This window comes from Gobio gobio (assembly GCF_949357685.1).
Source record: "Gobio gobio genome assembly, chromosome: 9".
NCBI lineage: Eukaryota > Metazoa > Chordata > Actinopteri > Cypriniformes > Gobionidae > Gobio > Gobio gobio.
This window is the reverse complement of record NC_137115.1, coordinates 34,142,060-34,169,573: the sequence shown is the minus strand read 5'-3', so window position 1 is coordinate 34,169,573 and position 27,514 is coordinate 34,142,060. Positions and strand designations below refer to the sequence as shown.

Here is a 27,514-nt window from a genome sequence, read left to right as displayed (position 1 = left end):
TTCACCCATGACCGTGAGGGCCCATTCCACCAGGAGCATGGCTTCATCTGTGGCCCTCCTTTCTGGCGTCTCGCTTCAAGAGGTATGCGAGGCGGCCGGGTGGGCCACCCCGCACACCTTCATACGTTTTTACAGTCTGCACCTCCCGGTGACGCCTGGTGCTCGAGTTCTTGCGTCCTGAGTGTGCCTGGGTCTCCAGCTTCACACTGGGACGTGGGGTGATTTCGGTGTGGCCTAGTGGGTATTAACGTTCCCCAGAGTGTTGTCACTCGACGACGCAGTTCGAGTTCCCTCGAAGGGGAACGTCTCGGGTTATGACTATAACCCTTGTTCCCCGAGAAGGGAACGAGACACTGCGTCTCGTCGCCACACCTATCACGGCTAGAGCGCTTGCTTCATCGCAAAAGAGCTAGTGTGTGTTTGCATCAGCTTCCTTTTTGTATCTTCCGGGTATGCCGTCATCTACTACGTCACGACGCACCACCAATCAGATTGGCTTGATTTCATTCATACTTCAGATGCGTAACGCTGTGGGCGTTCCCCAGAGTGTTGTCACTCGACGACGCAGTGTCTCGTTCCCTTCTCGGGGAACAAGGGTTATAGTCATAACCCGAGACGCTTATCATAGTCAATCAGGGTAAGACAAAAACACATTTTGGAAGAAAGATTGACAATGTATTGACTCATTATAATTATTATTAAATTGTGTTAATTTTTAACAAAAAAAGTTACATATTGTACCTTTAAAATGAATTTTGCTCTAAAACAACATCCATTTACAATTATTTTAGTAAATTTTTGTCTACTTGGTCTATTCACACTAGAGTTACATGAAAGTTTAAACTCAATACATATGAGTGCAACAGTGTATGTGTCTTACAGATGCAGTTCTGGTGACAGCATAATAGAGTTAAGTGAATGTTAACTTCATTACTTGTAGAAATGACACAATGTGAACCAATCGCCCTGATATTTGATTATTTAGCATATATAGTATTATTAACAGCATTACTAGGCAGTTGTGTTTGACAACATAGTTCAGCAGGGGAATATGTAGTATTATTAACAGCATTATTAGACAGTTGTGTTTGACAACATACATAGTTCAGCAGGGTTTGTGTTAGAGTTTGTGAGCAAATGTGAGGAGTGTGTTTGTGTGTGTTAGTGCCCAGTCTCTGGGGTGGCACCATCCTGGTTAGGAGTTATGAGTTCCTAATGCCATCTGTTACCCACATGGCGCATTCATATTTCTTGTGAATATGGGTTTCAGCTGGCCTCATTATTGATTTCATAATTCCTATACTATGACTATCTCAAAGATGAAGAGCAAAGCACTTACAGCTTTATTCAGACATATTTTTATATTTACAGAAAGGCTTATTTACTGAAGTATGTCATTTTTGACCATAATTTTTGACCAATAAATGCTTTTACCTATCCTAGCAGAGGTATATCTATAAGTAAGCCATTCATTAGCTATGTTTTGATCCAAAGTTGCGATATTAACTTATGCGAAATTGGAAAATCACATAAAACATTTGTGAATAAAGCACTGTTTCCATCCCATGAGTTCAAGAGAACAAAATCATCACTTCCTGGAAAATTGCCACAAAAATATCTGTAATGAAAATGGAAGTTGCTACAATCAGAGAAACCATTTTATCTTTTTTCGCACGTTATAAAGTACTTGCACAGACGAAACACAATAAACGCTGTTATGTTATGTTATCTTGCGTTCGGAGTTTGGGAATGCAATCGAGTGAGAAAGAGGTAATTATAAACTCAATCATTTTGATGACAGACTTTAGCTGCGTTTCCACCGCAGGAACTTTCCACAGGAACTAGTGGGGTGGTACTCGGTGTGTTTCGACCACAGGGACCAGGGTCTAAATTAAGTTTCGGGTAAAAATGTCCCTCTCAGAAAGTCCCTGTGTGCGAGGTAGTACATTTTCAAAGTTCAGGAACTCTCGGGGGTGGGACATAGGCACTGAACATGCTAATTGGTTGAGTTCACACAGCATTTTGATTGGTTGACTCAACGCAGCACTTTATTTCAACCACCATTTTTAAAAGCCTGGTGCAGTGCGTGCAGTAAGACTTTGCTATTCAAATAACAATGGAGTTTAAAAAAGTCGACTGATGGACTGACAACGAGGCTCAGGCTTTATTAAGCTGATATTCGGAGGACGAAATCCAGAGGGAACTGGAAAGTCGCACGCAGTCCTACGTCACCGAACTAATTTGCCTAATCTTCACGCTACTTTAGACTGCGATACAAAAACAGACAGCAACAGGTCTGGGGGGGGGGGGGGGGGGGTTCCTGGGACAAATTGTTCCGGGTAATTTCGGTGGAAACACGGCTTTTTGCTCAGGCATTTCATAATGATCGAAACAACATTTGAGATGATGTGCAATGAAATGGTCCATTGGTTAGTCCAGTTATCCAATCACATCCAGTGTTGAGGCAAAGTTACGCAAGTTGCTTATCAAGGGATTTATTTGGTAAATGTGTTTCCATCATAGTTTATGCGCATGTCTTCTTATTGGATTAAAAAATATCTGCCTCAATTGAGCGCAAAAACGTTTTTATGCATATTTTTGGCATTTATACGCATCTTGGTGTTTCCATCCAGCGTTTTTTATCCAATATCCCAAAATTTGCAAAAATAGGTGGATGGAAGCATTGCTATTGACTTCACAAAGAGTCTAAGCACCAGTATGTGAAATTGCATATGATTTTCTGTTTTTATGTAGCGGAGACACCCATTGAAGAGTTTACACCCACACCTGCCTTTCCCGCACTGCAGTACCTGGAGTCTGTGGATGTTGAGGGCGTGGCCTGGAGGGCGGGGCTAAGGACTGGTGACTTCCTCATTGAGGTATAGGATTGATTCATCCCCTGACATCACAGATCTTTCCATATCTTCTTTCATCATGTTTTGCATCTTCAGCACATAAAAATGCAATTGTGTTTGCTTGCAGCTGTGTAATGACCTTGAGTCTAACCTGAGATGCTTTGAATGTGCTGGAGGGGCAGAAACAGTTATGATATGTTTGTAATTGGTCTCTTAGGTGAATGGTGTAAACGTGGTAAAAGTGGGTCACAAGCAGGTGGTGTCACTCATCCGGCAGGGTGGAAATAGCCTCCTGATGAAGGTGGTGTCAGTCACACGCAAGCCAGAGTCGGAGGAAACAGTCAGGAAAAAGGGTAAGATGCTTGTTCACTTCCAACAGAACTGATTTATCTCAAATATTAAAATGAAAGGATATTAAAGGATTAGTTCACCCCAAAATGAAAATTTCCTGATAATTTACTCACCCCATGGGCCCCATCTCATCCAAGATGTTCATGTCTCTCTTTCTTCAGTCGAAAAGAAATGACGTTTTTTTAAGAAAACATTCCAGAATTTTTAATCACATAATGGTTTTCAATTGCAACCAAAATGCTGAAGGTCCAAATCAATGCAGTTTCTAAGCGCTTCGATGGGCTTCAGAGGCTCTGCGTGATCCCAGACGAGGAAAATGGTCTTATCTAGCGAAACGATCGGTCTTTACAAAAAAAAATTTTTTTAAATACTTTTTAACCTAAATTGTTCATCTTGCGCAGCTCTGCGAGGTGCAAAGGATGACGTAATCCCGTCGGAAAGGTCACGCTAGACGTAGGCAGAAGTACCGCCCCCGTGTTTACAAAGCGCTCGTGTGAAGACTAATACAAACGTCCTGTAGCAAAAACACTCAATTTCCAACTTCAAAATTGTCCGATATCGTTGTTTTACCTTTTTTTTGCTAAAGGGCGTTTGTATTAGTCTTCACACGAGCGCTTTGTAAATACGGGGCGGTACTTCTGCCTACATCTAGCCTGACCTTTCCGACGTGATTACGTCATCCTTAGCAGCTCGCAGATCTGCACAAGATGAACAATTTAGGTTAAAAGTTTATTCTTTTTTTATGACCGATCGTTTAGCTAGATAAGACCATTTTCCTCATCTGGGATCACGCAGAGCCTCTGAAGCCCATCAAAACGCTTTGAAACTGCATTGATTTGGACCTTCAGCATTTTGGTTGCAATTGAAAGCATTATATGATGAAAAATCCTGGAATGTTTTGTTCAAAAAACTTAATTTCTTTTCGACTGAAGAAAGAAAGGCATGAACATCTTGGATGGCATTGGGGTGAGTAAATTATCAGGAAATTTTCATTTTGGGGTGAACTAATCCTTTAACAGGGTTTGCAGCTTAGTATATTCCTTAAATTTAGCTAATATGTTTTCTTGTGTATATAACAGTATATCTCTCAACAAGTCATTTTCACAAAAATAATGTAATATTGTGAATGTGGTGTCGTAGTTGAGTTATGGAGAATGTGCTGACTGCTGGTTTTGTTTGTTTATTGTGGGCGGGGCGACTGCAGTCAGACAGAAGAGCTCTTAAAGGCACGGGTTGCTAGGGAACCAGCCTTTGATGCTCTGTACTGTATGTGATGATCAGACAGTGAGAGATCTCTCCCAGCAGGGCGAATCTAGTCTCAAACATGAGGAAAAGAAATGCTGCAAGAATGAATAAAGGAGCGAGTTTAATGATCGTGATGGTAAAGACTGTGCTTGTCAGTAGAAAAAACTTTAGGAGCATTAACTAAATGACAGGGTTGTTTGTCACAAAAATTGTGATGAGTAAGCAGATTGAAGTGTCGAAGTGTTTTCTGTGCAGCTTTCCCACACATTTGTGCGTTCCTACACCCACTCAATTGATTAGCAGTTAAATGAGTCTGCTGGTAGAGTTATTAGAACTATAGCAAAACCTCGAAACCCAAAGAGGAAGTCTATTCCGTATCCATGTAAACTATCCTCACTTTTATCTGCAACTCCCACACAATCCGAACCCTTTAATTGACCAGTGTTTGGCTTATGTAGATGATTGAACAGCATAGTAGTAAGTCGTTTAGCAGATGCTTTTATCCAAAGCACCCCATAGTAAGGTTTGAATCTGGCTGGCTAGTTGGTTAGCCTGGTCCAAATTGTGTTAGTGCTTAAAAGAGGATGAATTTAGGACTTCTCTAAGAAAAGTGCCTCTAAGCACCACCATGCTAAAAGAAAAAAAAAGAGGAGGGGAGGGGTACACTTATTTACACTAAGTGTAAATAGAAACAAAAAGTTTTTTTTTTTGTGCACTAAGTGCAAATAGCATTAAATGCTATTTACAATAAATGAAAAAAACTGTATTTTCTTAGCAATAAGTGTAAATAATTGTTAGATGCTATTTATACTTGGTGCAAATAGTTGCAGGTACTGTTTGCAGTATGCAATAAAACAGTAAGCAATAATAACACATTCCGTGTATATGCGTACATTATTTAAAATCATAAATGGATGCTGTTTTATTGGGACATTACTTGTACTTGACATTACATCCACTACACCTACTCCTAACCCTACCCATTTAACACTTTATTCCCACTATTAAATACACGTTAGGCACTTTATTTCAACTTTTAAAATATTTTCTTAATTTTTATTTAAAGCAGCACTAGGTAACTTTTCAACCTTTATAATATATTTTCAAGACTCTTGTGATGATACATCGACTTCCAATAGGTTGAATGACACGTCTGCCATAGCCTGACGGGGTCTGTATCGTTTTTAATCGTACTTTTAAACTTCGGGTTTCGGGTAGTAACCCGAGAACAAAAAGAACTACAAAATTCGACCGCTTTACGGCATATACGTCACTTCCACCACCACCCCCACTTCCTTAAATTCGGACGTGCGAGCCCAGCTATCCTGTGTTTGCCGAATGTTATAGTCATGGCCGAAGCAGCACAGAAAAATAAGAAAGCAAAGGTTTTGTTGGAGGAAAGCAAAAAGAGGAAACGAGAAAGTGATCGGATTAAAGGCAGGATGAGGATCAACATTGGGCCAGCGTTTGCTCGTTGGCGTGAGCTGGAGGAGGAGGGGCTACATTCTTGCAAGTAAATACATAAGACGTACAAAATCATATTTTAGGATACCTAACATGTCTGTGATATTTGTTTATTTGTCTTGCCTCAAGCTATAATGCAAATCGATTTTTCAAATTTGCAGATTCATCTATGGTAGCTTGATATTATAATATTGACGATATATGGTTATTACCACTCAAACATTGAATTGAAGTATCATATAGATTCTGTAAAACGGGAACCAATAGACTAGGCTACTATAATGACGCTGGCTTGTAAACGTGAGCATCGCGATCATTTGGCGTTTGAAAAAAAATAAAACCCATGAAATTATATTCATATGACATGCTGAAACATATGCCACTGTACCTGGGATGAAGACATTTCACACGCGACGCAAGCAGAACACCTGCATGTGAACTCCTCCTGCAGTGTTCAGGGCTATCATAGTTGTCATGTCAACAAATGCACGTGCGCATCCCCTGATGTAGAATGACAGAGTTTACGACAGTAGTAGAGGACAATACTGTTTCCCAACTGTAGAGGGACCCAGAGAGCAAAACCTACCTAGTGCTGCTTTAAAATAAACGCTACTCCGAGTTGATGGGAAAAGGGATAAGAATAAGTTCAAGTGCATTGTGTAAAATTTAGCGGCATCTAGCGATGAGGTTGCAAATTGCAACCGCCCACCACTCACCCCTCCCTTTCAAAGCACATAGAGAAGCTACGGTGGCTGACACAGGACAAAGTTGCCATCATCTAAGACAGCAGAGAGTAGTTAGCACTCTGTAGAACAGTTTGTCCGTTTAGGGCTACTGTAGAAACATGACGGCGCAAAATGGGGACTTCACTGTAGGGGGACACGCGGTGTATGTAGATAGAAATGGCTCATTCTAAGGTAATAAAAACATAACGGTTCATTATGTAAGGTCTTTATACATCATACAAAACATAGTTATATTATATTGCATTTCTGTCAATAGATCCTCATAAATACTACATTGCACCTTTAAAAGATGAAATCGAACTCAGGTCATTTGTGTCGAAAGCTACTGCTTTATTCTCCATGCCATTGATCCTGTTATCAGCTGGATTTCTTTTGTAATTTTATCTGGATCAATCACACAATGGTGTGTGAAGCTAGTGTTAAAAGCCTCTGCCAACAAAGTGGCCTATTTGCCTTTTGGTGTAAATAGACACTGTGAAAAAAGAATAATTGAACTAGTTGACCTCACAAAACAACATGAACATCCTGATCTATCACTAACTGTAAGGCACTTATTACAGATAAAATGTAAGTTATTGCATTTAATCTTTGATTTTATAGATGCATCAGACAGTCTTGCTGTCTTTTTAGGATCTCGCTCAGTGGGCATTGTGTTTAAGATGCTTGTCTAGTTAATTTTTTTCTGTGTTGCTGTGCTTTGTCTGTTTTTTCTGTTTCCTGTTGCTCAGGAACAGGACATGGACTGCAGAAAGAAAAAAAAGTTGTTTCAGATAAAACCATCTGCCACATGGATTAAAATGCATAAACTTCCACTTTCTATTTTATTTTAAAATTGAGTTGCTGGATTTTCCACCAAGGAAAATTGAGTATTATTAACAGTTTGTAGTTTAGTTTGTATCTTATAAACCAAAATAATATAATAAAGTCTACAGCTTAATATTTTGCCTAAATGTCAAGTTAAGTAACCTTTATTTATAAAGCGCTTTTTACAATACAGATTTTGTCAAAGCAGCTTTACAGTAATAACAGGAAATGAATGCAACAAAGATTGTTTTGGCTGTACAGCAGCTCTAGAAGAAAGTCATTGTCCAGTTTAACTAAGTTCAGCATTGATTCATTTCGATTGTAAAACTGATTCGTTATTAATAAGGGGCCGTTTACACAACACCATTTTCAACTGAAAACAAACAAAAAAAATCATTCTGGCCATTCATTTACATGACAGAGGTTTGGTGGCCTGAGAATGCAAACTTTGAAATAGATGCATATAACATGTTTGGTCTATAGGCATGCGCGTTTGAATGTGGATGTAGTTCATATATTTTCAACAAGCGAGTCTCTCAAGTGTAGAATGCGTTAACTTAATTTATATTTAATGCATTTGACAGATGCTTTTATCCAAAGCTGTGTACATTGCATTTAAGCTGTACAGTTGATTAGTTCATGCATTCCTTGGGAATCAAACTCTACAGCATGAAACAGAAATGAACTATCCCTACAATCAGAGCGAAGTGATAGGTTGTTTAAGCTTTTAAGACCAATCATAAAATCTTATTGTCGATAAGAATGTTGTTCTTATATGTCAAAATCATGGTCACCTGCAAAGTTATTGCATAACTCTGGGCTATGCAAACTATCACACACTTGCACACACTACTGATGAAGTAATAATGGAGTGTCTGTTGTTAGTTTTGTGGCTATATCCTCCCACACACACATACAAACTCAGACACACACAGATTCTCACAGTTTAAATGCACAAACCCAGGCCTTGCTCCTGCCAGAGTTGCCATGGTTACTACAATGCATGTTTGAAGTAAGTATTGCATTAGTGCCTTGGTATTTCTCTCCCCATCTCTCTCTCTCCAGAGCTCCACTCCGGTCTGCAAGGTTGTTAGCTGATGGAGTGAGGAGTTTTACGCTGATGTTATTGAGACAACAGAAGTGTCTGATCTCTTGGAACTCTGTTCGTTTTCTTGGTGCTTCTTTTTATGCTGATTGGGAGTTGATATCATGCTTTGGCTATAAAGCATCAGGTTTCGTTTCTGAGAGACAAAGGGAAACTCGACCACCCTTTGGGTTGTAAGAGAATGAATGTGAAATGAAGGATTTTGGGAGACAAGTATTTCTTTCTACCATCAGAGGGCTACCAAGGAAGGAAGCTGTTTTCTGGATGCGTACGCACACAGGAGATGTCTGTTAGTTGCATGAGTCTATGTTGCATGTCAGAGAGAGAAAGACGGCAGGAGAGAGTTTAATCGTGGTGCGGCAGTGTGGTACATTGAGATCTTCGGATGAAGATGGTGAAAAAGCGCTGGCAGCTGCCGATGGGCAGCAGCCGTGAAGGCCCCACGCCACACCATCACATCTTCTCATCTACTCCTTGCCTTTCCTCCACAGCGCCCCCGCCTCCAAAAAGAGCGCCCAGCACCACCCTTACCTTGAGGTCCAAAAGCATGACCGCTGAGCTCGAAGAGCTAGGTAAGACGCCCTCAAACAAACACACACACACTAGTTGGTTTGTGAAGCTGAACATTTTTTAGATTTTTTTGTCTTAGCGTTAATATTTTTATCACCAGTTCTTTTTCGAAGGTGATGAATTAATAGGGAATTTCAACATTTTACTGGGCTTTAGCATGCTGTTAGCACAGAAAACTGTCTCAGGGAAGTAAATTCATCACTGTGAAAGCCACCAAAACACTGCTTCTGTATCAAATCAACTTCCTTCAACGGTAACTTTTAAAGCAATTACTGTCGCATCGCTGCCATTATTATTTCTGTGCAGTATCGTTATTTTAACTTGTATATTTGTTGAATATCATTTATCCTATTGAAAGACTGCATGATCTTGAATTCAATGTAATCAACCAGTCAGATTATGAAATAGTCGATTATGAAAATAGGTAGTTCAACACATGCACACACTCGGATGCAACATTTTCTGTCTATCTGTTTCTTTCTCCCTTTTGCTCTTTCTTATTTATTTATTAACTGTGTCATCTCCCTCCTGCAGCCATTTGGGCTGTTCGAAACATCAGCTGTCTTTTTCTCTCGCTCAATCTGTACTCTGAGTTCATTACACACATTCACGCTCACGTTCACACACTGAAACACATATCGACAGACATTTGCTTTTTGTGAGACTTTAATGGAGAAGTGTTCTGTACATTTATTTCATGCTTAGCCTCTGCAAGGAGGAGAAGAGGGGGTGAGTTACACATCGATGTTTTTAGAAACCGACAAAATCACAGCAATATTCAACATGTGTATGCAGCCATCTTCACCTTGCTCACGCTGGAATATGCTTTATTTAGCTCTGTTCCAAAACCTAGTGAGCAGAATTTTGGGGCGTTCTCAACACGAAGGCAGCGACATTATGCTCACTGATTCTTGAGATAAGGGACAAAACATGTCCCAAACACAAAAGCCCTATTTATGTTAAAAAGTAAGAATGTCAACACAATAAAAATACTTAAAAAGGTACATATAAAGGAAATTTGTATACTGAAGACATTCATTGCTTATACTTTTAAATAATTTCTTTAGTATTATTTATTATTTTTATATGTTTATTAAAGGTCCCATGGCATGGATTGTTTTTATTATTTTATAATGTTTCCTGAGGTGTACTTATATTGTTAGTATGGTTTTTACATTAAAAAAATGTCATAATTTAGAAATAAAAGGCATTTTTCTATACTGATATTAGCCCTCTGGCTTGAATGCTCTGTTTGAAGGGGCGTGTCTGCTGTGAGACTTCAGTGAAAATGCCCACTGTTGTGATTGGCTGACATCTTTGCATTTGAAATGAGTATTATATTTTGTGGCATGGTTTAGCGAGACACCATTAGACTCTGCAAGCACTGCCAGTCCAGAGAGAGACGGACTGGGCACTCGTGGAGCAGAGAGACGGAGAGCTGGGGAAAGATAGCTGAGAAAGTTTTATTGTACCAAGTTGTTGAGAGTGCGAGATTATTTTGTTTGTATCTGAGAGCTCTGAATAAACACGAGTCCCAGCCACGCGACACTGTCGTCTTCCTCCTTATTCTAAGAACTTTGTAACATGTGGAACCCCTCTAAACCAACTAAACTACGTTTTTTTACCATCACAGCCGTCGAGATGAACGAATCGTCAAAGTGTTGATTATAGCATTATTTTTAGATCTTTTTCCATCACATGAAAAGTCTTGTTGATTGTGAATGCAGTGATCTCGTCATTGCAACGTTATTTCTCTCACAAAATGCTTTTTCCACAACTAACAGCAAACACGACGTCGACATGAATACAGTAAGAGCTTTGTTGTGCAGCATAACAGTGTCATTCGTTATTATGGCAGTTTGGGCAAGTGTGCAGATACACTCGCGACGTGTGATTGACAGATCCAAACATTATAAAGAGAGTGTTCTTTGATCTCTTTTTGTAGTTTAAACATTTAAATAACAGATTTGTTTCATGCTACTAACAGAAACCATGTGAAGTTTATCGTTTTAGTCACTGGCTTGATTCACTGATGCATTACGTTTAGGACATCAAGACGGCCAGTGGCGGGACTGACAGTATTAAAGATTTAGAAAGAAAGTCTGTGTGAACTTGAATGATTAGCTACACATCAGAAATCACTGATCACAGATCAGGCATTAATGAACACTGTTACTCACTGTTTGTGGCGGTGCTGTGGAATCCATATCGTAAAGTCTGTTTGTAAACCCTGTGCTGTCATCGCGACTGATAAACGGAATCCATTTTCTCCAAATTCTCTGGGCGGGCAAAGCAGAGGAAGGGGAGGTAACCGTTCCCCGTATGACGGCATACAGGGAAGATTTCAGATCGGCTTGTCTGAGCTTTCATTTTTTCAAAGGCAGAGCAGGACAGCCAGAACTCGGTTTACACCTATCGAAAGTTCTAGCCACTTGGGGACCATATACAGGCTAGGGGAACTCGTATTAATGTTCAAAAACCTCATAAAGTGAAAATGTCATGCCATGGGACCTTTAAGGCAGTTACAACAGGAAAATAACTAATTTGCTCCACTGTACAACACGTGGTTAAGGTGGAAAAAAAATAATTTTGTCAACTCCATCAAACTCCGTCAGGTTTTATGTCTGATAGTTGACAAGTGCTCTCAAAAAGTATAATGTGATTTAATATGTTTTTTGCATGTGGGGAATTATTCTAATGCTGTTTCATGATTCTATTTACATAATACTGTATATTTGCCTTCAGCTTGACCTTCACCGTCAGTATTTGTCAACTCCATCAGTATTTTACACCATCAGGTGAAGGTATTTGTTAATTTTGAAAGAAATGTCTTATTCTTTTTTCAATTTATTGTGTAAAAATGTTAAAACATCAATGGAACTACATGATATTATGTCTTAATTACCTAAGAACATTGGTGATATATGTTTAATATTAAAAGGAAGGTGGAGAATTGAGGAATTTAGAAACTGGGTTGTTCATAATAGTGTGAAAATAAACAAAAAATAAACAGAGAATATATTTTATGATTTAGATCATTTACTGAAAACCAGTATTACATAACTGAAGACTTTACATTGTTTTAGGATAGTTTAAATTAAATTAGCATGCTTTTTAGTGTCTCTGATGGAGTTGATACAAATCAAGTGAATAAATATAATTTTTTAGAAAAAATATTTTGAAATAAGCCTGTTCCCTTACATGGTTCATTATCTGAGACCTTTGTCTACAAAAATACAAATTTTTTAATAATGTAGTGTTAGTTTTTATTTACATCTAAAACATTTGTTGTCCCTTATCTTAAGAATCAGTGTGCTGTCTTTTAAAATACCTGGCTTGGTATAGTAAAAGCTCTATATTAAGATAATTGAATACATTTTCAATAAATTGAATACAGTAATTGAATAAATATAAGTAGCAGTAAAAATATGATATAATGATATGATTCATGCTTATTTGAATATCACACTTTTAGGGCAACATGTGCCAATGCCAAACTATGGAAATTAATTGTGAGTTTCGCCTTTCATATGCTTCATGTGAGGAACATAATTTGTGTGGCATGTGGAATGTTCCAAATGAGTCACTTATGGGGTTCTATTTCAGTTAGGATGCTGCCTTAGGGACCATTCACACAGGATGTATTCTCTCTCCATCTGTGTTGTTGTTGTTGTTGTTGTTTTTATTGTTTTTCTTTGTAAACACACCTTGCTAAACTTTAAAAGAACATAAGAGTGCATCCTGTGTGAATGGCTCTGCTTAAGTAGACATCAGGCAGATCTATAGGTTGGAACTGAGCTAGTGTGTCATACATACTACACCTTTTGCCATAAATGAGGAGCAATGATGCATTGTGGCATTTTGTTCATTCATTTTTATGTCAATAAGCATTTCCGTTTCATATTTACTTTGTCATTATTTCATTTCATGCAGCTTGTGATCAGACGTGATTCATATTACACTTTTTTGAGTACTATTTGTGTGGATGTGTGTAATGAACTTTTTGCATGTGTGTTTTTTTAACAGAAAGGCTAGATGAGATTTTGGCCTCTCAGGAGACAGTACTGAGGCCAAAGGTAGAAGCAGACTACAGAGCAGCCACGGTAAAGCAACGTCCTACAAGTCGCCGAATGACACCAGCAGAAATCAGTGTAAGATACAGTATGTGCAAACGCACTCAAAATTATGAGAAAGTGTCCCATCTGTATTGGCCAGATATGTTGACTGTATATGTGGAGTCAAAATGTTTTTACATTTTTTAAATTGAAAAACTGATTTTATGTAGGTAGGTTCGATGCTGGTCTAATGTACCAGCATAGTTTTACTGTTTACAAGCATCTAAAACTCAACATGCTGTATGCTTGTTACCAGCCATCCTGATACTTTCGGCAGGGTTAAAGCTTCTTACTATAACAACGGCAAGCAGAAACACTCTGTTGATAATGACGACATAATTTGTTGCTTTACCTTTTAAGCATAAATGTTTTCTCTGTTTTTGTGCAGTCTCTTTTTGAGCGGCAAGGACTTGCTCTTCATGGTGCTTTTCATCCAGCATTGGAAAAAGCCCACATGCAGCTGCCGAAAAGCATGGCTAGAACAAAGTCTTTTGGTAATCCTTCAGAAATCTTTTACACTGCTCTATTAAACTCCTTAATTTCATACAGCAGTAAAGTGTTACGCTTTGTTCTGGTTTCTTTTATCTTTTGTTATTTTTTTATACTGAATGTGTTAAAATACCATACTTTGACACAGTAAAGGAACGTTACAGTTACGGACACACAGTAATGCTAAAGGAAAGAGCAAAGACCAAATCTACAAAATATTGCACACTTGTTGTTCATCCAAGCCCAGACAAAACCCCAAATATTCTTTTATACATCTATCTGTCTGTCTATGCAGGAGCAACCGAAGAGGATCGACTATCTGCCCTTGCAGCGGAACACAGGTTTCCACGGAGCTCCTCCATGACGGACAGCCTGAGAGACAGTCACAGTATTCCTCCACCTCCCCAAATGGCTCCCCCACCTCCCCCCTCGCTTTACTATCTAGATACTGGACCCCCTCCTTCGTTCTGCCCACCCCCTCCCCCTGGCCGCATTCATGACCCCAGCCGTTCCAGTTTTAAACCAGGCTCTGAGCCGAGACTGCACGCTTTGCCACAGACAATGTCTGCTGAGCTTTATGAGCCGCCTCGCCATGCCTCCCACATGGATCGGCAGAAGAAAGCCCGCTCCATGATCATCCTGCAGGACTCCTCCCACCTCCCCGTGGAGCCTACTGACATCCCCAAGCCAGGTCTTGTCTCCACTCCGCCCGAGAGAATCAAGCGGAAAGGTCGAATCATCGATAACCCCTACGCCAATGTGGGCCAGTTCAGCGTAGGCCTGTTCATGCCGCCTCCCAGCAAGCCACAGCGGAGGAAAAGCCCACTTGTAAAGCAACTGCAGGTGGAAGATGCTCAGGAGAGAGCCTCACTAGCACTGGCATCCATCCATGCGAGAGAGCACTCTCCCTCTGGGCGCCTAGCTGCCCACCACACCAGCAGGGCTGATTTCTATCAGCAGCAGCAGCAGCTGTTGAAGGAACGCAGTCAAGCTCAGGCTGAGGGACTGTTGCAAGGAAAAGGACCTTTTGCTGCCGCAATTGCTGATGCTGTGAAAGACCGGGAACGTCGTCTGGAGGAGAGACGGAAATCTACAGTCTTCCTATCAGTGGGCACTATGGAGGGCAGTTCAGCACCACCCCCAGAGGCCCCCTCACTCACACCATCACGTTCTGTCGATGAACGAATGCTCACACGTGAACTTGGTCAGTTGCCTCCTCCTGCCTTGGCGTTGCGTCCCTCTCCTGGGGGCACCACCTTCATTCACCCATTGACGGGCAAGCCCCTGGACCCCAATTCTCCATTGGCACTTGCGCTGGCCGCAAGGGAACGAGCATTAACCTCCCAGAGTCAGTCCCCTTCAAGCAGTCCTGAGCCCAGAACTAAACACGAAGCTGCTGGAGGGGTGCTGTATATGGAGGCCCAGACCAAAGAGGCTGAGCGGTCAGAGGGTGAGTTCATCTCACCTCCCTTTTCCCCTGCAGCAAAAAGAATTTACGAGACCTCCGCCCCCACCAGCAAAATTCAGTGGGGAAGTCCCATATCTACCAGGAAAGAGTTAGAAACAAGGACAGAAAGGAAGGAGGAGAGGAAAATTGAGGACAAGAAGAGCATGATCATCAGCATCATGGACACATCTCAGCAGAAAACTGCTGGGCTTATCATGGTTCATGCAACGAGTAATGGGCAGGCCGTGGGGCCCAGCCCAGAGCACACTGTCCCCTCTCCTAAGGGGACATTGTCAGAGAGCCCAAAACCCATGTTGGCCGAAATAAAACGCGCCAAGTCCCCTGGTCCTGATGCTTCTTCGATATCAACTCCACCTCCAGCCACAACTCCAGCTTCCCAGCCATCTCCCAGCCCGGCCTCAGATAAAACTCTGGCTCAAGGTAGTTCCGAAGAGGATGTCGATCCCTACACGGTCACCTTGCCACCTGCCATGCTCTCCTCCAGTGACGAGGAGACACGAGAGGAGCTCCGTAAAATTGGTGTGGTTCCTCCACCAGATGAATTTTCCAATGGCCTTCTTGGAAAGACTCCCGAAACTGCAGTACCTCCTGTTCCTACATTGGTGCAGACAACCCCTTCTGCCCTGCCCTCAGCTCCACCCCCACCCCCTGCTCCTCCAACAGCGGTCGCAGCACAGGTCCCCGCTAGCAGTGGCCCGCAAGCAGCCTCAGGGAAGCCATCTGAGTCCCACCTGGGCCCAGAGTCTGCTGCTGACTCCGGGGTGGAAGAGGTAGACACTCGTAGCTCCAGCGATCACCACTTGGAGACCACAAGCACCATCTCCACTGTCTCCAGCATGTCTACACTGTCCTCGGAAAGCGGCGAGCCCACGGACACCTACACCACCCACGCAGATGGCCAGACGTTCATTCTTGATAAGCCGCCAGTGCCTCCAAAGCCAAAGCTCAAGTCCCAGCTCAGCAAGGGCCCGGTGACATTCAGGGACCCCCTGCTTAAGCAGTCATCTGATAGCGAACTGCTCTCACAGCAGCACGCGGCTGCGCTGGCTGCTGCTGCGGGAGCCTCAGGCCCGGCCAGACCCCGCTACCTCTTCCAGAGACGCTCCAAGTTGTGGGGGGACCCTGTGGAACCCCGTCCGCTTTCGGGGGCAGAGGAAGGCAAGCCCACTGTGATCAGTGAACTCAGCTCACGGCTGCAGCAGCTGAACAAGGACACACGCTCACTTGGGGAAGAGCCACTTGGAGCTTCACTTGACCCCGGAAGGAAATCGCCCGTGGTTGGTGCAAGGTAAGGCATGAATCCTACAGAAGAGCAAAAGCAAATCAATTTCGCAACTGAAACAAGACACCCATGAAAATAATTTCAACACATTTTCTAAAGCAACATAGTAAAGGGGGAAAACATTTACGTATATACAGAAAATGCAAGTTTCCTATTGGTTAAATGGCAGTGAGAACATTTACCTTGTGCAATTATTTTCCCAAATCTGAATAATGATGTTTAAGTTAAACTCACAGTTTGTATTCAGTAATATGAAATAAAAACAACATAAACAAGATATATTAAACATCCTCATGAAAACGACATGCCACTAAGCATGTAAAAAAAAGCAAATCCAGAACCTTAAAAATTCTTACTTATTTAGAAATATTAAGTGTTAATGTTTAACATGCTTTCTTCATTGAGACGTTTGGAGCCCCAGAACTATCTCAGCATTCGACAACCACTGGTAAGTAACGTAGAACGGCCTCAGGCTGAACTCAAAGCTCTACCATACAACCCGTAGACAATAGTTAGAGTGATATACTGTAGACATTTCTGTAGATCCATAAATACACATAACCAGAGCTACAGGGACAGTTTAAACTATTAATTAGAGTAAAATTGTTTCATATAAGAGCTCAAAGGGCAATGCTTTTTCTGTCTTGATTTTTTAAAGCACCAGCTTTGTACTATTTTGCTTATATCCTCAAATACAGCTGAAGTCCTTTATATCCCAACAGATGTGACAAGGACATGGAAGACAGTAAACCTTAGATTTTAACCACTAGGGTAAATCAAATGTCATTCCTTTTATTTTCTATTCTTTAACAATCCACTAATCCCATAATCAATCACTTTTGCTAACATTGCTCTTGGTTTTATACATAACTTCTGCAGGTTCCTTTGTTCCCTTGTCCACCCTGGCAAATCAACCAAAATGTCGGTCCCTAGTTTTGTCATCAATTTCGCTATGACACCTCCTTTAGTGTACAATACATGATGCAACTCAAAAGACATTCTCAATGACATGCAGTAGGGTGACTACATTGACATGAATTGGATTTTAACCACAAAGTGCTTCTTTAAGTCCCTCTGTCTTTTGCCATTTGGGTGTTCACAAGGTAACAGATGGCCTGAGAGCATGCACCATCTCAGGCTTTGACCTTTCACTTTCCAAACTCTGACACATCTAACTCAGTGAGCTTTTCCCTGTGGCCTGCTTCTTTATGGCACTGTGCTAGCAGTATGTATGTGGGTCCATGTGTGACTGATGTTTTTTGCAACATCCTACAATATGAATGTGTTGTTTGAACCATGTTACTCACAGAAGGGTTTTAAGATACACTACTCCTTAAAACCCTATATTGTTGCTATTTGTATTCATTGTAATAAATGTAATTGCTAAATTATACCATCTGAAAGTAGCTGAATTTATCATCAGATAATCCAACATAAAACCAACAATCATCACAGTGTCATCATAATAGTAATCTCTCATTCTGCATAGTCGTTTTAAACGTTTCTTTTTGTCTCCCATCATTCAGACATGCTGCCCAAGCTTACTGTGCTCGCTGAGTGTTTCATTTCTGTAGTTTTCTGACACTTTCATCCTTTAATCATGCTAACACAGTGACCGCTCCGGCTTCTTCTTAGAAAAATGGTTGATCATGTAGTTTTATGCATTGTTTATTTTTCATACATATTTGTTCATTTTGATTTTTTGCTCATTTATGTTTCATTTGACCAGAACGGCACCTTACCCCAGACACAAGATGTATTCAAAGAAATACTTTAATTTCACATCATCATTAAAAAAAAAAAGTCAGTCATTATTGATAATGTGTGGGTATGTGCATCTTCCACTTTTGAAAGCTGACGTCTGGGGATAGCTACGCTCTGGTCTGTGTCGCTACACATTTGGTTTGCATTCGATTGACATTGTTGAGGATGTGAAGTGTGTGGTGTTTGTTTTTTGTTCTGTCATGGACTGATGCTAACCGACCGCTCTCTCTCTCTCTCTCTCTCATTGCCCCCCTCTCTCTCTCTCTCTCTCTCTCTCTTTTTCTTTCTCCATCTCCCCCTCTCTCTCCCCCCTTTCTATCTCTTTATTTCTCTCACTCTCTCTCTTTGCATGCTACGCTGCTCTGTCTAGAGCTGAATCTGAGGCTAAGCCCAGAAGAGCCGGGCACCTGTGTAAGTGCGCATGAATCATCTCATCTCTTTTTTCTGTCTGTTTCCACACCTCTAAGTCAAGCCATGATCATCATCCACCCTTCCTCATCTACTGACCCGCCTTATGCTAATTTGGCCAGGCCCCTCTCAACGCAGCTTTCCCATGTTTCTCATTGGCTGCTTAATTGTCCTCAATCATCAAGTTACGCAGGCAAAATGATTTGAACAATTCAGATTTGATTCAGGATTTGATTCAATCTGTTTTCCTTTAGATTTTCCATTGGCTACTTCTACAGATATGATAGATAATGATCAGAGCTTGCATCCATATTGCTAAATAAATTCTGTCCTCTTCACCCGGGTGCATAAATATGACTGACTTGGCTAGTCACGTAAAAATATCAAATTCTATATTATCAATAGCTATATTATCCTTAAATCCTGTAATACTATATATGTTGGATATATATATATATATATATATATATATATATATATATATATATATATATATATATATATATATATATATATATATATATATATATATATATATACAACCCATTAATCCTATATTGTTATGTATTTAAAAAAAAGTAATTTGAAGGTTGAGCTGTTATGTGTGTCTCTACATCTGTCTTCTGTCATCTTCTATTATTTCTCATGTGGTGCATGTTTGGTTGTGCTTTCAGTGTTCTGCTGTATAATGCTCATAAAATCGGTGTTAGTCTAGACATTTATACATTATACATTTCATTCAGATTTCATTCAAACTCACGTAACACCCCAGTCATTACCATTGATTGTTTACTGAGTAATTATGTCTGATCTTCACTACGGTCACAGTTACAGTTGTAGAGTGCGGAACTGAAAAAGATAATACACACTGTCAGTCTTGGCAAGTTTCATAAATTATTTTAGTGTCAACAGCTGAAATTAAAATGTACTGTACCTGCATTTGGTCAACTATGTGTTTAGCTTATGCTTCTATTTGACTAAATTGAACTAGAAAATGTAAATAATCTTAAATTATTTAAGTGAATCTTAAATTTGTCTTATTTTCCACTTAAAATATCTTGAACAAGAAAAAATTACCTGCCATAAAAAATTGTTCTATTGTTTTTGTTTTGTTTTTTGTCTAAATTTCTGCTTAAATGTCTAAAAATCATTGAAACAAAATTACCTATTACAATAAAAAAGGTACAAGACGGTAACATTTTACAACAAGGTCCCATTACTTTACATTGGATAATGCATTACCTAACATTGAACTAACCTGTTACAGTATTTATTAATCTTTGTTGATGTTAATGTTACTGTAAAAAATACATTAGTAATGTTCGTAATTAGTAGTAGTATTTAGCATTGTTTGTTCATGTTAATGAATGATTCATTTAACAATGAAATGAAACCTTATTGTAAATTGTTATCGATATTTTTTGATAGTCAAAAAAGACATACAACTCATAAAGTGTAAATAAGGTGCATTTTAGGAAGGAAACCATTTTAATTTTAGTTGTATGACATGAATATAAACAACAAAAAACGATATAAACTCTATAAACTCTCAAATCCAAGATTCAGGAATTCAGATTTGATTTCACTCTGTATAAACTTGATCATCCTTGATAGGATTATTCTCTCTATCTTTTAATATTCTATCTAAAATATTCTTTAAGTATTCTCTCTATCTGTAGCATCTTTGCACTTCTACTGTTACAGCTTAAATGCGTTAATGAAGCATCTCACTAACACTAGTTTAATGCGTTTGCCACGTCTAACTGAGAGCGTAGAGTCCTAACATAGCTGATGCTGTTACTAAAACTGGGCGAGAAAGAGCCACTGAATCTCAGGACTCATACCTGCCGTTTCTCTTTAAAAAAAAGTTGACTGTTTTATCTTCTCTCCCCTTTCCTTTTCCTTTTCCTTTTAGACTCTTCAGCAGTTTGGGGGAGCTCCATACTATCTCTCAGAGAGGCTACGGCACCACCTACACCATCAGACCAGGCAGCCGCTACCCAGTGACCCGCCGGACGCCCAGCCCCGGTTCCCCGGACCGCTCAGATCCTCTAGGACCCATCCGGGGCTTTGGTCTGGCCACTTCCCCTTCCCCCATCCTTAAATCGTCTAGCCTCAGTCTCCCTCACGAACCGAAAGAAGTGCGTTTCGTCATGAGGAGTTCCAGTGCGCGGAGTCGCTCTCCCTCTCCCGCTCCCTCGCCAGGCATGCCCTCCCCCCTGCTCGCCCTTCGGCCGTTCCACCAGAAGCCCCTCCACCTGTGGAACAAGTATGACGTGGGCGACTGGCTGGCCAGCATTAACCTGGCCGAACACCGGGAGCGATTCCAAGAGCATGAGATCGAGGGCTCCCATTTGCCCGCTCTGACCAAGGAGGACTTCGCTGAGCTGGGCGTGACGCGCGTCGGCCATCGCATGAACATTGAGCGCGCTCTTAAACTGCTGCTGGAGAGTTGACCATGCGCCTCCCTCTGCCTGTAGCTAGTCTCAACACTATTTTCTTTTCTTTTCTTATTTGCTTGTCTTTTTCATTTTCTTGTAGTCTTTGAACTTTAAAGCCAAAGTGTGTCATTTAGATGTTAAAATACGTTATCCTTTCACAGCTTAATATTACCTTCAAAACATTGCTCCGTTCATTGGAGCATCCCAACCAATCCAACACGCCAACATTGGCAGTATTTGTGCAAGCAATGGCACATTTGGAAAACAATTTGAATGCAATAATTTTGCAGTTTCTGATTGGCACAAAACTGACACACTTCAGCTTTAAATAATAATCATCATTGGTGGAGTGGGTGTTTTCTCCATGCCATTTTAATAGCACTATATTGAGCCCCGTCCACATCACTGCCAGCGTCCAATCACATGGGTGCTGTGTGTTTGGAAGAGGCTGTGAATTAGTGATCGAATTGGCTTTGTTCACACTGCACACAAATCCAATCAGATCTGCTTTTTCAGGCAATAACCGTAACGAAATCTGGAAATGCTGCCTCTGCACATGTTCGTCATGGATTCTTGTCGTGGTGCTGAACATTTTTGAAAATGCTGAAACCACTCGGATCACTCATTTACTATTCACTATATAGTTGACAAAATTGAGGGTGTACAAATTTCATCCTGAATTAGGAAAAACTACCTTAAATTCACACTGCATTCTAATCCAATTTCAAACCACCTACATAACAAATGTAGTTTGAAAATTCAGAGTTCATGTTGTTGTTTTGCCGGCCAAAAAATACTACAAAAATACACCAAAACTTGTGTTTGTCTGAACAAAGCCCATGCAGAACATCTCATAATTGATTCTTCAGTTTTATTTGCATGATAAACACCCACTAATCCCTTTGTCCCACATCCATTTTTCCCACTTTACTATCTGCTTCTTACCGCTGCATCATTAAACCAGAAAAGGAGGGATGCTGTTGAGAAAAGGAAGTTCAGTTGCCTTTCAGAGTATTTTTTTAGGAGTGGATGAGTAGACTGGGCGTGGCCGGATCCTCTCTGTCTACCGCCTGCCCCCTTCTGGCTGAGGGACGTACTACACTCGGAGAATGTTTAACCAATACTAGTGGCTTTTTTTTCATAATCAGACTCTTACTTTGGGTTTCCAAAGGAAATATGACATTAGATAGAATATCTCAATGTATTTAAATAGCTTTGAAAATGGAGAGGGACAGCAAACAGGATGGACCGTGCAAAACTGCACCCGTCTCTCTCCCTAGATGATTTATTCCACCAATAATTTACTCATTTTTACCAATTATATACATATATATTTGACAGAAAAAAGTATATAGATATATGAATATAACATTTTTGTCATAAATATAAAACTTATATATGATATTATATATATAAAGACAAAAAACACTCTTGAAAATGATTTTTTTGATGGTTATCCTTTTATGATGGACTGTAGCATGAAACGTTACATCACCATACGCAATGACAGTTGACTGGTTTGTTTGATTTGCATTGTACCACCCCTTTTTTGCATTTGTTTCTTATAGTTTTACAGAACCTGGTCTTCCATCTTTAATCGAACATCCCACAGTGGGGTGCGACGGTGTGCGTTCATGTTTGAGCCCTTCACACAGACCACATTTGTTCTTTTTTGTTTGTAATTTTTCATATAAAACAAAAAGAAAGTGTTCCCAATACAGTTACACGCTTTCATGCACACAACCACACTAGTTTCTTATCCAAATATGACTTTGCTAAATCAAAAGTCTTCTTAATCTGGTAATAAGAAATTCTGAATAAGAAACTCTGCAATAAGTGTGCGTGTAAGCAAGTGTGTGAACAAATGTGTGTGAGGTGTGCATGACAGAGCCACTGTGGGACGAGAAACATCTGTAATATTGTGACTGGTGTTCGACATCTCATAAACAAACCAGAAGGAAGAATCTATAATTGTAAGAGTTTCCACCGTATGGCTTATATGATAACCTGCTGTAAGCAGCATTTGGCTTATTTGTTTTTTTTATTTCTTTATTTAATGTTTTTTTTTCTCCTCATAGGTGGATTTTGTAGCTTGTGAAATATGATGCTTAGAAGAATTTTTATGAATTCATGTAGAATGAATTTTAGAATGAAAATTATTTAAAAGATGAAGCTAAGGACAAAAGATTTAATGAAGAAAAAAAACAATCAATCAAAAAAATCCTGCAGCTGTATATATGGTCAAATGACTCAAATATATTAGCTTTTTATATCAATCACAAGCAATGTATATATGATAGTTTTCATATAAATTTTTAAAAATCAAAAAATATATAGATCTATATATGAATGTTTGGCATATATGCATAGTTAACCACCTGTCAAAAAAGGTGAAGATTTTACTCTTTGTATGGAGTTTGGGGGTGATTTGCACAAAACAAGGTGCTAGCATTTCAAGCCATTCATTCCCACCTGTCTGATTCTACCCTCCATTAGGGCTCAACAGATGCATATGAACTGTTTGCATATTTCCAATGAAGCCACATGCACATGCAAACACAGACACACTGATGCTCATTTCTATTCTGTGCACCATCGGTCCTACTCAGTCTTGTGTGTTTTCTAAACAGACTGTGACAGCAGAAAGAGTTAAAGCTTCACCCATTGGTCATCTAAAATCAGTCCGCATGCAAACAGCCAAGGACGAAAATGCCTTCTCGGTGCTTCATTAGATGAGTGTGTTTGATGACACTCCAGTAACACTGTGTAGGAAAGCCCCTTCCGTAGGAGCAACATTGGGTAGATGCCATATTTATCTTGACATGAATAAAAAAAGAATCTGTGAGTGATTGAAGTACAGCCTGTTCACACTGCAGCTAAATACGGGTGTCACTCTTCTTCTTAATCCGGTTCTGTACATATAGTTAAATATGGGAGTGGCATTCTACAGCTGAATTTACTAGGAATGAAAAATCAATTGTGAATTTAGGTGAAGATGAGATGAGAAATGGCTATTCATTTTGGGATTTGCAAAATATTACATTTAACACATTAATATGTTATAATTTTACGAATGTATCCAGTATTGTGTGTGTGTGTGTGTGTGTGTGTGTGTGTGTGTGTGTGTGTGTGTGTGTGTGTGTGTGTGTGTGTGTGTGTGTGTGTGTGTGTGTGTGTGTGTGTGTGTGTGTGTGTGTGTGTGTGTGTGTGTGTGTGTGTGTGTGTGTGTGTGTGTGTGTGTATACACTCACCTAAAGGATTATTAGGAACACCATACTAATACTGTGTTTGATCCCCTTTCGCCTTCAGAACTGCCTTAATTCTACATGGCATTGATTCAACAAGGTGCTGAAAGCATTCTTTAGAAATGTTGGCCCTTCTTGATAGGATAGCATCTTGCAGTTGATGGAGATTTGTGGGATGCACATCCAGGGCACGAAGCTCCCGTTCCACCACATCCCAAAGATTCTCTATTGTGTTGAGATCTGGTGACTGTGGGGGCCATTTTTGTTCAGTGAACTCAATGTCATGTTCAAGAAACCAATTTGAAATGATTCGAGCTTTGTGACATGGTGCATTATCCTGCTGGAAGTAGCCATCAGAGGATGGGTACATGGTGGTCATAAAGGGATGGACATGGTCAGAAACAATGCTCAGGTAGGCCGTGGCATTTAAACGATGCCCAATTGGCACTAAGGGGCCAAAAGTGTGCCAAGAAAACATCCCCCACACCATTACACCACCACCACCACCAGCCTCCACAGTGGTAACAAGGCATGATGGATCCATGTTCTCATTCTGTTTACGCCAAATTCTGACTCTACCATCTGAATGTCTCTACAGAAATCGAGACTCATCAGACCAGGCAACATTTTTCCAGTCTTCAACTGTCCAGCTTTGGTGAGCCTATTTGAGTGGTACCTGGTGGGGTCTTCTGCTTTTGTAGCCCATCCGCCTCAAGGTTGTGCGTGTTGTGGCTTCACAAATGCTTTGCTGCATACCTCGGTTGTAACATTTCAGTCAAAGTTGCTCTTCTATCAGCTTGAATCAGTCGGCCCATTCTCCTCTGACCTCTAGCATCAAAAAGGCATTTTCGCCCACAGGACTGCCGATACTGGATGTTTTTCACTTTTCACACCATTCTTTGTAAACCCTAGAAATGGTTGTGCGTGAAAATCCCAGTAACTGAGCAGATTGTGAAATACTCAGACCGGCCCGTCTGGCACCAACAACCATGCCACGCTCAAAATTGCTTAAATCACCTTTCTTCTTTCCCATTCTGACATTCAGTTTGGAGTTCAGGAGATTGTCTTGACCAGGACCACACCCCTAAATGCATTGAAGCAACTGCCATGTGATTGGTTGATTAGATAATTGCATTAATGAGAAATTGAACAGGTGTTCCTAATAATCCTTTAGGTGAGTTTATATATATATACACACCGATCGGGCATAACATATGACAGGTGAAGTGAATAACACTGATTGTCTCTTCATCACGGCAGCTGTTAGTGGGAGGAATGTATTAGACAGCAAGTGAACATTTTGCCCTCATCTCCAAAACTGCAGCTCTTGTGGGGTGTTCCCTGTCTGCAGTGGTCAGAATCTATCAAATGTGGTCCAAGGAAGGTACAGTGGTGAACCGGTGACAGGTTCATGGGTGGCCAAGGCTCATTTATGCACGTGGGGAGCGAAGGCTGGCCCGTGTGGTCCGATCAAACAGACGAGCTACTGTAGCTCAAATTGCTCAAGAAGTTAATGCTGGTTCTGATAGAAAGGTGTCAGAATACACAGTGCATCGCAGTTTGTTGCGTATGGGGCTGCATAGCAGCAGACCAGTCAGGGTGCCCATGCTGACCCCTGTCCACCGCCGAAAGTGCCAACAGTGGGCACGTGAGCATTAAAACTGGACCACGGAGCAATGGAAGAAGGTGGCCTGGTCTGATGAATCACATTTTCTTTTACATCAGGTGAATGGCCGGATGCGTCGCTTACCTGGGGAACACATGGCACCAGGATGCACTATGGAGGCAGTGTGATACTTTGGGCAATGTTCTGCTGGGAAACCTTGGGTTCTGTCATCCATGTGGAAGTTACTTTGACACGTACCACCTACCTAAGCATTGTTGCAGACCATGTAAACTCATTCCCTGGTGGTTGTGGCCTCTTTCAGCAGGATAATGCGCCCTGCCACAAAGCAAAAATGGTTCAGGAGGAGCACAACTACGAGTTTGAGGTGTTGACTTTGCCTCCAAATTCCCCAGATCTCAATCCTATCGAGCATCTGTGAGATGTGCTGAACAAACAAGTCCGATCCATGGAGGCCCCACCTCGCAACTTACAGGACTTAAAGGATCTTCTGCTAACATCTTGGTGCCAGACACCACAGCACACCTTCAGGGGTCTAGTGGAGTCCATGCCTCGACGGGTCAAGGCTGTTTTTGCAGGTGGGAAGGTGGTCATAATGTTATGCCTGGTCGGTGTGCATATATATATATATATATATATATATATATATATATATATATATATATATATATATATATATATATATATATATATATATATATATATATATATATTACTGATTGATTGATACTGATTCCTTTTTTTTATTGTTACTGATCACTGATATGGTGTTTCTCATTTTTATCTTGATGTAAAAAAAAATTCCCCTCTGATTGACATTGAAAATATATATTTCCAGCAGAAATGAAGGATATTAAAAATAGGATGTGACCTTAAGACAGTACAACTTTGAACAGACTGTACTTTTATCACCTCATAGCCTCATTTGTGCTAATGTACCATAAATATGGTGGTTACTCGGACTAAAGTTTATTCCTTCATCTTAGATGCTATTTTCTGCAAGAAAATCATTTAGCTCATTAATCCTGACCTCCCCTCCTAAAACAGCCACTCTGCATTAAACCGTCAGTCTGTTTGACTGTACAAGGGCTTGAATGAAGGTGTTAAGGGGCCATTTGGAGTCAGGCCCCTTCTGATAACTGTGAATTACTTATATGTGCTCCAATGCAGACGAGCCTTGACCCTACCTTTTAGATCCCTGGAAAAATACACACACAGATGCTTTGTTAAATCCACAGGTAGCTTATGCATACAATCTTTTTTCGATTTCGAGATGACCTATTTAATCTTCCCATCCTGCTAAAAATCATGCCCCTCCCTTTAGCATCCATCCAGAAGAACAAAAGCGTATGTTTTTGTGTATGTCGTCCCACTCTGGAGACTTGGAACTGCATTTCTGAGCCATATGTACCAGTTTTCGTCCTCTCATCTTCTCGCATAACTCGCGAGCTGTGATTTTCATTCCGTACACATCACTCATAGGCCTACTTTCATCTTTCATATTGATTTTATGTCGTGTACATTATATTATAGTTGTT

General features: G+C 40.5%; 1 protein-coding gene across 1 annotated transcript in view; it reads left to right on the top strand.

The window, feature by feature from the left end:
• shank3a (SH3 and multiple ankyrin repeat domains 3a) overlaps positions 1-21,122 on the top strand; it is a gene marked incomplete at both ends in the record, with an annotated part of 329,579 nt that extends 308,457 nt beyond the window's left edge. The window contains 8 exons of the mRNA XM_079825457.1: positions 2,755-2,879; positions 3,073-3,208; positions 9,062-9,142; positions 9,846-9,869; positions 13,167-13,291; positions 13,644-13,749; positions 14,040-16,500; positions 20,582-21,122. Coding sequence (XP_079681583.1) covers positions 2,755-2,879; positions 3,073-3,208; positions 9,062-9,142; positions 9,846-9,869; positions 13,167-13,291; positions 13,644-13,749; positions 14,040-16,500; positions 20,582-21,122 — 3,599 coding nt within the window. The remainder of the gene's footprint in view (positions 1-2,754; positions 2,880-3,072; positions 3,209-9,061; positions 9,143-9,845; positions 9,870-13,166; positions 13,292-13,643; positions 13,750-14,039; positions 16,501-20,581) is intronic.
• Positions 21,123-27,514: the final 6,392 nt, after the last annotated feature.